Here is a 12,961-nt window from a genome sequence, read left to right on the forward strand (position 1 = left end):
ACTGCTGGCTTCTGGATCACTCTCCCTTGTCTTCTCCCCACTGGTCCAAGGCTCAGGTGCCTTAAAAATCCAAAAACCATGCCTTCCCTCCCCGTTTCAATGGCAGCCGAAAAGCAGGCAGCAAAACAGAGGCTTCTGTTGGCCCTCATCTAACCCAGCTAAAAGACTAATGTCTTTGCACTTCTAGCCTGTAGATAATTGTCTTATGGAATTTGCCTCAAGTGGGTTCTGTGCTCTGAAAAGGTCAGTCAAGAAAACGGACGAGTTAACTCTTAAGAGGAATTAGTCCATTTATTAAATCTGGTGCTATTTTTCTAGCTTAAATGCTTAAGTTTTAGGTAGATGGAGGTCCGTGTTAGTGAGAAGCATCAGGTGGAAGGAGACCATTTGAGAATACAATAGAATCCATCTTTCTTATCCTGCTACCCAAGCCCATTTTTTGCTCAGTATTTTCCCAAAATGCCAATGAATGAATATTATTGACTAATATAAAATAAACTCAGTTTAGAACTTTGGGGGCGTGGCACGACAAAACCGCGCTCGACTAAAGTGCGCCCGATTAAACCGCGTCGCTGACGTCATCAACAGGGCGACAACAGCGAGCGTGGAGAAAGAAGGGCGCTTTAAATAGCGCTTTGAAAGCAAGCCGATTCAACTTAAGGTAAGGGTTAGGTTTAGGGTTAGGTTTAGGGTTAGGTTAAGGGTTAGGTTAAGGGTTAGGTTTAGGATTAGGTTTAGGGGGGTTAGGTTTAGGTTTAGGGGTTAATTTTAGGTTCAGTGTTTACAGCGTGCTTCTGTCTCCGTGCTGTTGTCGCCCTGTAATGATGTCAGCTACACGGTTTCGTCGAGCGCGCTTTAGTCGAACGCGGTTTTGTGGTGGAACCCTTTGGGGGACTCTTAAGACACATGACTGCATATAAATAAAAGAAAACATAAAATGGTAAAACTGGCATTCTTACGTCAAAATAGAATATAACACCTAAGTCATCGTTACACATCAGTGCAGATGGATTTTTTTCATTATGTTACAGATGAAAGAAGTACTGATATTGGGAGTGAGGAAGGGCACACAGAGCCAGCATTGAGGATAGGAAGGAAAAGAAAATTCTACGATTTTCCTAGTCTGTTGCATTGAAAACGGAAACTGCCCAAGAATGACGGAAAAAACAGAAATTACTTAAACTTTAGAAAGAGCCTCTGAAATCTAAGATGCTGCTGTTGTCCCACCCAACAAATTTCCCAGCTAGAATAACAGGACAAAATTGTTTTGCTCTGCTCTCTTTGATAGAGATAGTGTTTAATTGGGATTTACCTGATCTTTGAGTTGTGCAGATGTGTTTCATTAAGCCATAATAGAGTGCAAAGGGCAGGCAGAAGAAATGAAAGGGCCTTGAGACCAAAGAGGTAGCAGTGTATAAAATATACGTATGTAAGAGAGAGGGGAGAGAAAGATCAGCTACTGGATGTAAGAATTCTATGAGTTAAAAGTTGTAGCAAATGCGGAATGCACTAGAATGGGAAAAAATTATTCTGTAAAAGGTGTTCCATTTTGTCAGCCCTCTGGATTCAAAAGAGGTAGTGATTTTTCATGGAATGTTGTTGTGTTTCTTTGCTTGCTTTTTATCGATTTATTTTTCCTTCCATTCAATCTCATCCATTTTCAAAGACTTCCCTGCAGTTTTCTTGGTAAGGTATTTTAGGAGTGGTTTGTCATTGCTTCCCACCTAGAGCCGAAAGTGACTGACTTAAGATCACCCAGCTGACTTTGTGCTTGAGGTAGGTTCACCGACAAAAGGGCGAACGACAAAACTGCGCCCGACTAAACCGTGGTGACAAAACCGCGTGTTCTAATGTGTTCTCGCGTGTTCTCGCTCCGACGAATGAGCGCTGAATCGCGCTGACAACAGCGCGGCGACAGAAGTGCGCTGTAAAATTAAACCTAACCCTAAACCTAAATCTAACCCTAAACCTAAATCTAACCCTAAACGTAACGCTAAACCTAACCCTAAACCTAACTCTAAACCTAACCCTAAACCTAACCCTTACCTTAAGTTAAATTGGCTTTCTGCCGACGCGCTGTTGTAAAGCGCCCTTCTGTCTCCACGCTGTTGTCACCGCGCTGATGACCTCGCGGTTTTAGCAACGCGGTTTAGTCGGGCGCGGTTTTGTCGTTCGCCCTTTTGTCGGGTCATGGTCTCCTGGTTTTTAGCCTAATGACTTAACCACTATACCAAACAGGCTCTCAAATATATTTTTTTTTAATTAGACAGACAGATAATCTGACGTGTTCCGCCTGCTGCTTGAAACACCGTTGGCCATACTTCCATGAGCAAATAAAACCCTCCTATTCTCCATAACCCTCTCATCATCTATGTCCCTTCCTTTCAGATTCCGAGCTAGCATTGATGTACAACGATGAGTCTGTTCTGGAGAACCATCACCTGGCTGTGGGTTTCAAGTTGCTGCAGGAAGAGAACTGTGACATCTTCCAGAACCTGAGCAAGCGACAGAGACAGACCTTGCGCAAGATGGTCATTGACATGGTGAGCTTGGGATGGAGGTGTACCAAGGTACACCCACACTACACCTATCCTCTGTGAGCTGCACTGGCTTCCCATTGGTCTCCGAGCACGATTCAAGGTGCTGGTTATTACCTTTAAAGCCCTACATGGCCTAGGACCCGGATATCTACGAGACCGTCTTCTGCCGCATACCTCCCTAAGACCAGTAAGATCGCACAGGGTGGGCCTTCTCCGGGTGCCATCAGCTGGACAATGCCGGCTGGCGACGCCTCGGAGGAGGGCCTTCTCTGTTGCCGCTCCGGCCCTATGGAACGAGCTACCCCCCAGAGATCCGGACCCTACCCACTCTCTTGGCCTTCCATAAAGCTATCAAAACCTGGCTTTTCCGGCAGGCCTGGGGCTGTTGACCTCTTGATTGAGGTCCAGCCCCGCTTAGACTGGGTGCATGTTGTGTTTTTTCTTTTAATTTGTTGTGTCTTATCTGTTTTTAACCCTTTTTAATATTTCTTATTTCTGTAAGCCGCCCGGAGTCCTCCGGGATTGGGCGGCCTATAAATTCAATAAATGGAATGGAAACGGATGGTTTTTTTTACCAGGTTCCATACGGGGAGCTCCTTGACCAGAAGCTGCTGGTCCTCTGTTTTTACTGATAGCTTCTTAGCAGGAGAGATGTCTGAAAGAGACCTCAACCCATTTTAGTACATAATAATTACGCCATAATACTGGAACCAATCTCAGATGCCCTAAATGGAAGTGGGCACCTACCCAGCTCTCCTTCATTCTCGTTCCACAGCTTCTCCAACTCTTCCTTTCTGAAGGCCAACTCAGTGAGTTAGTAGCAGGATAGGTAGCAGCCCCACATCTCAGGCAAAAAGGGTCAGCTAATCAATGGGGGGGGGGGGATATTTAAGGAAAGCAGCAGAAGGATTTACCAATTAAGAAATACAATTACCTTTGCAAGGTCAGCAATGGGCCAACAGTCTAGAATTAGGTAGATAGAATTAGCCGGTTCCACCACAAAACCGCGCTCGACTAAACCGCGTCCGACTAAACCGCGTCGCTGATGTCATCAACAGGGCGACAGCAGCGCGGAGACAGAAGCACGCTGTAAACCCTAAACCTAAAATTAACCCCTAAACCTAACCCCCCTAAACCTAATCCTAACCCTAAACCTAACCCTTAACCTAACCCTAACCCTAACCCTAAAGCTAACCCTTAACCTAACCCTAAACCTAACCCTAACCCTAAACCTAACCCTAAACCTAAACCTAACCCTTACCCTAAGTTGAATCGGCTTGCTTTCAAAGCGCTATTTAAAGCGCCCTTCTTTCTCCGCGCTGGCTGTTGTCGCCCTGTTGATGACGTCAGCGACGCGGTTTAATCGGGCGCGGTTTAGTCGAGCGCGGTTTTGACGGGTCACGGAATTAGACCTGTGGAATGTCAGAGGCAAGCCAAGCAGATTAGAATAAGTTACTTTTATTTTTTTTTTAAGGAGAAAGCCTTAATTTAAAAAAAAAAACAACAACAACAAGTTTTGCATTAAATTCCAAGAGAGAACAGCTAACTGGCCCCTGTGCATACATGAAATCCTTCCTTAATGCTGGAATGATTTGATCTGTTGGGCTTTTCGGAGTTTCTTCATCTGAATTCTGACAATAAAGTGCAAACTTGTTGAGATATTGATACTGTGCAGAATTCTACAAATGAAAAGGGCCATTCCAGTGGTATTGGAACTGAAGTTTTCAATTGGCCAGGAGCAGAACATAAGCAGAGTGCTGAAAGAATACTGAGTAATTAAGTATTACTTAATAAGTCACTGAATACCCTAATACAGTGGTTCCCAAACTTGGCAACTTTAAGACTTGTGGACTTCAATTCCCAGAATTCTCCAGCCAGCTCTGAATTGAAGTCCACAAGTCTTAAAGTTGCCAAGTTTGGGAACCACTGCCCTTAATATAACTATAGTTATATTTATTGGATGCAACTGTGGGTTTAGTCCAGCAATCAGTGAACATTTATCAAACATTTCTTAAACCTGAAGTAAAAGATTAAAAAGTATTATCATCGTGTTAGCCATTGTCTAGCCACTGCAGGATGAAGTCCTGAAGTTTCGCCACTTTTCATTTATTTTATGGCACTTGATACTTCCTCCACTAGGATATCTGACATTTCCTCTTTCGTGGATGTTATTATTTTTGAATGGTTTTAATCTTTGTATAGCTCTGAATAGAATTTTCCGATTATTTCTAACATTTCTCGTCTTGTCCCACACACAGAGCTATCTCCGCATTTTAATGGAAAAACCTTCTCTCTTGTATTTTATAAGCTTGCATTTTGCTCTATTAATCTTTATGTCTTCTTCCATTGACTTTTTCACTATCTTCACGTTAAACTGACGTGTTTCTTCTTGGATACGTTTTCTTGTGGTCTTGCAAAAGTACCATTGCACTCTAGTTTATTAGTGAAACTTCCAGTATTCTTCGTTGTCCATCTTTTTTATTATATCAATGGTTTTAAGACATATATGAGGATTTTAAAAAAAACTAATTTCTTTCTGAACCACATTTTGAACCACAAGAGCCGAGGTGGCGCAGTGGTTAGGGTGCAGTACTGCAGGCCACTTCAGCTGACTGTTATCTGCAGTTCAGCGGTTCAAATCTCACCGGCTCAAGGTTGACTCAGCCTTCCATCCTTCCGAGGTGGGTGAAATGAGGACCCAGACTGTGGGGGCAATGTGTTGGCTCTGTAAACCGCTTAGAGAGGCCTGAAAGCCCTATGAAGCGGTATATAAGTCTAACTGCTATTGCTATTGCTATTTTGAAGAGATGGGAGAATTCTCGTAAAGACGTAGAAAATTCCCTTTGTATTTTTAGTACAGAAATTCATTTAACCAGGAATAGCCAGGTGAAACTATGAAGATTTTTCCCCTTGCTTACTTTTATTTTATTCTGACCATCAATTGTTCATAGCAATTTCTATTGACTTTAATATCAGAATCTCCATATTGTCTGGTTAGCACCTTTTCCTAGTTTCTAATAGGAACAGGGTTTTTTTCCCCCAAAATATTGGAAAGGGGGTTCTGAACTATGTCCTCTACGACTTTTTCTAGAAACTATGGAATGACTTAAAAGAATCAATATATAATACATTGAATCTGGTTCGGATCTTGAAGTTTTCTCATAAAATGGATATATGATAGATAGGAACTTGCCTTGAATCAAGAGCTAGGCTGTATCCTGAAGATAGCATGTGATCTTGGTAGACTGGTGGTTGATGTATTGAGAATTTCAAAGTTAACTCATCTCCCACCACCTCTGGCTTATGAACTCACCAAAGCTTGCTAAGGATTGTACCCATAAAAGTGTCTTTATCAAGTTGGAAGGTGGGCATCAGAGGTGGGTTCCTACCAGTTCACACCTATTCGGTAGAACCGGTTCGTCAAATCTACCGAACTTGTTAGAAGAGGTTCCACCAGTGGACTGGAAAGCAGGCCACACCTACAGAAGAGATTCCAACATTTTTTGAAACCCACCACTGCTAAAGGGTTTAGGGGTGCAACGATCTTGTAACTTGACAGCTTTAAGACTTGCATGCTTCAATGCCAGAGTTCCTGAGCCAACGTGACTGGAGGAGGAATTCTGGGAGTTGAAGTCCACAAGTCTTAAAGCTGTCAGGTTTGAACACTCCATGGTTTTTTTTTTAAAGGGTTAGGGGTGCAAGGGTCTTGTAACTTGACAGCTTTAAGACTTGCGTGCTTCAATGCCAGAGTTCCTGAGCCAACGTGACTGGAGGAGGAATTCTGGGAGTTGAAGTCCACAAGTCTTGAAGCTGTCAAGTTTGAACACCCCTGGGTTTTTTTTCTAAAGGGTTAGGGGTGCAAGGGTCTTGTAACTTGACAGCTTTAAGACTTGCATGCTTCAATGCCAGAGTTCCTGAGCCAACGTGACTGGAGGAGGAATTCTGGGAGTTGAAGTCCACAAGTCTTAAAGCTGTCAGGTTTGAAGACCCCTAGTTTTTTTTCTAAAGGGTTAGGGGTGCAAGGATCTTGTAACTTGACAGCTTTAAGACTTGCGTGCTTCAATGCCAGAGTTCCTGAGCCAACGTGACTGGAGGAGGAATTCTGGGAGTTGAAGTCCACAAGTCTTAAAGCTGTCAAGTTTGAACACTCCATGGGTTTTTTTTTAAAGGGTTAGGGGTGCAAGGGTCTTGTAACTTGACAGCTTTAAGACTTGCGTGCTTCAATGCCAGAGTTCCTGAGCCAACGTGACTGGAGAAGGAATTCTGGGAGTTGAAGTCCACAAGTCTTAAAGCTGTCAGGTTTGAAGACCCCTAGTTTTTTTTCTAAAGGGTTAGGGGTGCAAGGATCTTGTAACTTGAAGGCTTTAAGACTTGCATGCTTCAATGCCAGAGTTTCTGAATAGCTACTTGGACCGACCTAAGTACTAATTCATAATTTCATATCCGGTCGCATGGGCAGCAAGCCACTCCCACAAAGGAGGCCACACCCACAGAGTAGGTTCCAATATTTTTTGAAACCCACCACTGGTGGGCATGTATGAACATGTGGTGTGAAAACGAGTGAGGAGCAACATCTTTGTTTATTTCAGTGATTATTTTACAGGTCTTGGCTACTGACATGTCCAAACACATGAGTCTCTTGGCTGATCTGAAGACAATGGTCGAGACCAAGAAAGTGACCAGCTCAGGAGTGCTTTTGCTGGATAATTACACCGACAGAATACAGGTGAGTAAGCTCCTCCACACACCTTGAATTAAGAGAAAGGGGGGAAAAAAATCAGCTATGGAAAAGGTAGACCGCTGGGAGTTAAACTTTCCCCAGACAATCTAAGTATGGATGATGCAAAACTGGCATTGAGCTTGTCTGAAATCGTATGGGGTTTCCTGCCTGAACAGGGGGTTGGACTAGAAGACCTCCAAGGTCCCTTCCAACTCTGTTGTTCTAGTCTATTCTAAGAAGCTGGCTTAGGCAACCTCTAAGGCAGTGTTTCTCAATCTTGGTGACTTTAAGTCCCGTGGACTTCAACTCCCAGAATTCCCCCAGCCAGCTCTGCTGGCTGGGGGATTCTGGGAGTTGAAATCCACGGGACTTAAAGTCGCCAAGGTTGAGAAACACTGCTCTAAGGAGATCCGTTTCTTCAAAAAAAAAAAGTAGTTTGGCTTGAGATCCCAATCCATCACGTAACATTTTATATTGTCAAGGTTAATATTTGTAACTGTGTTCTTTTGTTTAAAATGCTTCTGTTCAAACTGACAACATGCCTCTTGAGCATCACAAAAAATTACCAGTGGTCACACTGTAAACTCCTGGCCGGCTACATTCATGCTATATCAGTGTTTCTCAACCTTGACAACTTGAAGATGTCCGGACTTCAACTCCCAGAATTCCCCAGCCAGCATTCGCATTCGCTGGCTGGGGAATTCTGGGAGTTGAAGTCCAGACATCTTCAAGTTGCCAAGGTTGAGAAACACTGTGCTATATATTACAGCATTTTCCCTAGCTGTTGAGATGAAACAGGGAATGAATTATGATAACTTTACAGTTAATTTTTTGAGGTGGTTTGCACATGCCATTCCTTTTCCGGATTTTTCATTTGCCATTCTCCCATTGTAGGGGGTCTCCAACGCCCAGGCCGCAGCCCACTACTGGACCATAGCCTATTCAGAATCACGCCACACAAGCGGCGGGCTAACTTGTACCAGTGGTGTGCCAGCATGCATGCCCACACGCACACTGCTCAACTTCCACAAGTCAAACCGTGTGCACTTATGCATGAACGCTGGCCCACCACTCACACAAGTTGAGCTGTGCAGGCACTCACAGCGGCCCACCACTTGTGCGGCCCAGTTCCCCTCTCTCTCTCCCCACTCTCCACCAGCCTGCCAAAATGTTCTGTTGAGTCCCTTATATCTTATTCACACATATCCCCCAGCAATGGCTTTTTAAAGCCTCAGTACTCTGAACAGGGATGCTGATGGGGGTGCAGGCAGAGGGTTCCACCACAAAACTGCGGTAGACTAAAGCGCGCTCGACGAAAGCGCGTACGTGACGTCATCACAGCGCGACGAAAACAGCACGATGTGAGCGGTAAATTTAAAATTAACGCGTAAATCTAAACCTAACCCCCCCAAACCTAACCCTAAGCCTAACCCTAAACCTAACCCTTAACCTAACGCTAACCCTTAACCTAACCCTAACGCTTAATGTAACCCTAAACCTAACCCTTAACCTAACCCTAACCCTAACCCTAACCCTTACCTTTATGTGAATCGGCTTGCTTTAATTTTATTTTAATTTTAATTTAATTTATTTTTAATTTTATTTGTCGCGCTGCTGATGACGTCACGTACGCGCTTTCGTCGGGCGCGCTTTAGTGGACCGCGGTTTTGTCGTGCCACGCAGGCAGAGGTGCCACACACTGAAGCCTCTGACTGGCGCTGCATTTTTGCCGGTTTCCTCAGGTCCTACGGAACATGGTTCACTGCGCAGACTTGAGCAACCCCACAAAGCCTTTGGAGTTGTATCGGCAATGGACAGACCGGATCATGGAGGAGTTCTTCAGGCAAGGCGACAAAGAACGGGAGCGGGGCATGGAGATCAGCCCTATGTGTGACAAGCACACAGCCTCTGTGGAGAAGTCACAGGTACGTGTGGTAGCTGTATGGGAATCATAGCTCAGTTAAGGAGGAGGAAAGATCCTGTTCCTATTCCCTCCACCTCTTCATTTCTGCCAGCATTCAGAGCAGGAATAACCTTGTCCGGAGGTAGCTATTGGTTGCTATAGAAGCTGGTGGCTGGGGAATTCTGGGAGTTGAAGTCCAGACAACTTCAAGTTGCCAAGGTTGAGAAACACTGCTCTAAAACCTTACTCAACTTGGGATTTCTCCCCCTCCCCCAAGTTATCAAGAAAGGTTGGCAGGTTGGAAATATTCAGATGATAAAATAGAAGATGTGGGATCCAGCCTTTTTGAATGATTAAGTATCAAACCAATGGAAATGCTCCATTTGAGATGCTTGCTTTGGATTCCCCAAGCGTGCTAAATTTGGGAAGCATCAGACAATGAATTCCACTTTATACTTGCAGTCGTGACACAAATTTACCTCTTGAGTAGGGAGGAAGTCTTAGGGCAGTGTTCCTCAACCTTGGCAACTTGAAGATGTCTGGACTTCAACTCCCAGAATTCCCCAGCCAGCATTCGCATTCGCTGGCTGGGGAATTCTGGGAGTTGAAGTCCAGACATCTTCAAGTTGCCAAGGTTGAGAAACACTGTCTTAGGGGAAAAAACAGGTTTTCTGCATCCACCTGTTCTTAAATGTATTTGGCAAATTCTTGAATCATGCTTGAGAAACTCAGATGGAAGCTCCAGTAATGGAAGGATGGACACACCCACTTTGTTCTTCCATTGCTGGCATTATTTAGGGTCTCTGTCTTGCTTCTCTCTCTCTCTCCCCCTCCTCTATTGGTCTCTTCTCTTCTCTCCTATCTCCCTCTCCCTCCCCCCCCTCTCGTTTTGTGAGTGATCCTTTGCTGGATGTTCTTCAATAGTTGGGTGGGAATGGGCCGGTCCCATGTGTGCCGAAGTGGCGAAGTGGTTAAATGCAGTACTGCAGGGTACTTCAGCTGACTGTTATCTGCAGTTCAGCGGTTCTAATCTCACCGGCTCAAGGTTGACTCAGCCTTCCATCCTTCCGAGGTGGGTGAAATGAGGACCCAGATTGTGGGGGCGATATGCTGACTCTGTAAACCGTTTAGAGAGGGCTGAAAGCCCTATGAAGCGGTATATAAGTCTAACTGCTATTGCTATTGTGAGTGATCCTTTGCTGGATGTTCTTCAATAGTTGGGTGGGAATGGGCCGGTCCCATGTCTTTGTCAATCTAACCTCTCCTCTTCTTCCTCCAGGTGGGATTCATTGACTATATTGTGCACCCATTGTGGGAGACATGGTCCGACCTTGTCCACCCTGACGCCCAAGACATTTTGGACACCCTTGAGGACAACAGGGACTGGTATCACAGCATGATCCCCCAGAGCCCCTCTCCACCTCCAGACGATGCCGAGAAGGATGAAGAGGCCTGTCTAGAGAATTTCCAGTTCGAATTGACCCTGGAGGAGGAAGGAGAGTACTCAGATCCATCTGAGAAGGACCACAGCAGTCCTGGAGACGAGGACAACAGCTACTACACAGCCACAGAAGAGCAACACGACTCCCAGGACGGGCAGGACAGGCGAACGGACAGTACAGCAGTTGGCACATCACTTGGCACGTCATGACTCTGGGAAGAGACAACTGAAGAAAACAAGCTCCCCTACAGAGACACACACGGTGGTTTTCATGAGGGAGGGTGGGGATAAAAAAAATGGAAAAAAAACTCATTTTTTTATTTTTATTGTATTTTTTATAAAATGAAAACTAAGAAAAAAAATGTAGGGGGGGATGGGGAAACACACACAACAACTGTAGAACCAGGTGGCCCCAGCAGAGGGTCGTAGCCTGCTGCTGTAGTAACTGGCCCTAAGCCAGTTTTTCTCAACCTTGGTAACTTGAAGATGTCTGGACTTCAGCTCCCAGAATTCCCCAGCCAGCGAATGCTGGCTGGGGAATTCTGGGAGTTGAAGTCCGGACATCTTCCAAGTTGCCAAGGTTGAGAAACACTGTCCTAAGCACTCCAGAAATAATTTTTCCATTTCCTTTTCTGTCCCTTTCTTCCCTTCATCACTTCTGACTGGTTGTTTTTAATTACTTCATTTTGCTAACTTTTTTTAGACTTCTGCAACCAGGAAAGGGGAAAAGGGCAGCGAGGAGGTGAGGCATGTATGTAGCAGCAGAAGAGAAAAAGGCCAAACAGAATTATTTTTAAAATAGTGGTTTTGCCTATTTGTAGTAAAAAAAAAAAAAAGATGCCAGTGGCAAGGAACTCGACAACAAAAACTGGTCACCATGTGGCATAGATACACGCACAGAGAGAGAGGTCAGTGTTTTTCAACCGCGGCAACTTTTAAGATGTTTGGATTTCAAGCCCTAAAGTTCCCTACTCAGCCATCCTGGCTGGCTGGGGGGGGGATTCTGGGAATTAAAATCCACACGCAGATGCCCAGGTTGAGAAACCCCACTGTAATTCCTTTGTCCCAGATACGTCCTCCCCGTTTAGCTCATATATTTGTGCCTTTATTTCACTGGAGGGAAATCTCGGAAGTTCTTCGGAGGGCGTCGGAATCTTAACTCCTCTTCTCCAATGTCCCTTTGGAAGAGCTGGAGGTTTAAGAGTCCAGCGCCCCCTGCAGGCCCAGATATTTTTCTCAGCGCCCTTGGGAGCACAGCTTCTCCCAGGCGGACGGACGTTCAAACATTGGAGGCGGCCGGGTGAGAGGGGAAATATTGTTTTTATTTTTGTAAGTTATTTTTTAAGCTAGTGGTTATTTATTTTTGTGAATTTACATAGATTTGATTTTTTTATTATGGACTGATGAGAACGTTTGCCTTTGAGGAATTTGTTGCTGTTGTTCATGTGTGTTTTTTTCTCTCTCTCTCTCCTTTCTTGGAGTTCTTTCTGTTTTCTATTTAATGTATAGTTTGCAGGTGTGGATTTTTAATTTTGTTGCCTACAATGCCATAGATTTCTCCCCCAGAGCAAATGGGAGAAGATAACTATTTTACAGAAAAAAATGAAACTTAAAAAGGGAACAAGAATCAAAAAATATTCTATCCAAGTTTCCAAATAGCCGAGTCTTCCTCCGTTCCTCATTTTGCACAAAAATCAAAAGGCAATACGGCCAGGATCAAATATTTATGCTGGCTAACTTGCTTAAGACAGCTCTCAGCTGAGGATCTCAGGTGTGAGTATTCCCTCCTCCAGGTTGGGGACGGAATCAGCAGATATGAGGACTGGGGAGAGGGGTGGTGTATGTTAAGTGGCGTTTGTTTTTATCAGTGATTTGCAATTTTACCTTCTTTTATCTGTGTCTGGATGCTGCTTGATGAATCTCTGAAATGCAGTGCTCACAGATTTCTCAGCTACAAAAAGCAGGTGTATTGAAAGGATCTTCCCATTTCCCACCCCTAGAAGAATAGAAAATTAGCAGCCTTTCCTAAATGAACTTTCTTTTTACGTGATGTGATGCGTATCAACAAGGCTGGAACCCAAACATTGATTTATAGAGTTGAAACTGGAAGAGGAGAGATGGGTTTGGTTTTAATCTGTTATGAATTTCAGAAAGAAAAAGCTTCTAACTGCCTTGGTTCCAGAGATGGGGATCTGTCTCAGACACCCTCAGCTACATAGTAATAAAAGAGCCCCTCTCTCTTATTGGTGTCAGAAAGCCACATCACTTAGCTATAAAGTAGGGAACAAATTGCTTGGATCAGATTTGAGACCCCATTCTTGGAGGTAATCAAATGAAAAAGTCGCCTGCCTTGAAAT

General features: G+C 44.4%; 1 protein-coding gene across 2 annotated transcripts in view; it reads left to right on the forward strand.

Moving 5' to 3' along the window:
* The window catches only part of PDE4A (phosphodiesterase 4A), a 418,774-nt gene extending 407,860 nt beyond the window's left edge, over positions 1-10,914 (forward strand). The window contains exons 12-15 of one of the 2 annotated variants that reach the window (XM_087710963.1): positions 2,389-2,543; positions 7,144-7,266; positions 9,003-9,185; positions 10,443-10,914. In XM_087710963.1, the coding sequence (XP_087567089.1) occupies positions 2,389-2,543; positions 7,144-7,266; positions 9,003-9,185; positions 10,443-10,814 (833 nt within the window). In that variant the 3' untranslated portion in view covers positions 10,815-10,914. The remainder of the gene's footprint in view (positions 1-2,388; positions 2,544-7,143; positions 7,267-9,002; positions 9,186-10,442) is intronic. The other variant, XM_087710964.1, reaches the window with a different exon arrangement.
* The last annotated feature ends 2,047 nt before the right edge of the window (positions 10,915-12,961 follow it).

This window comes from Thamnophis sirtalis, unplaced genomic scaffold (assembly GCF_051295495.1).
Source record: "Thamnophis sirtalis isolate CommonGarterSnake01/CBP01778 unplaced genomic scaffold, rThaSir2_p1.2 scaffold_3, whole genome shotgun sequence".
NCBI lineage: Eukaryota > Metazoa > Chordata > Lepidosauria > Squamata > Natricidae > Thamnophis > Thamnophis sirtalis.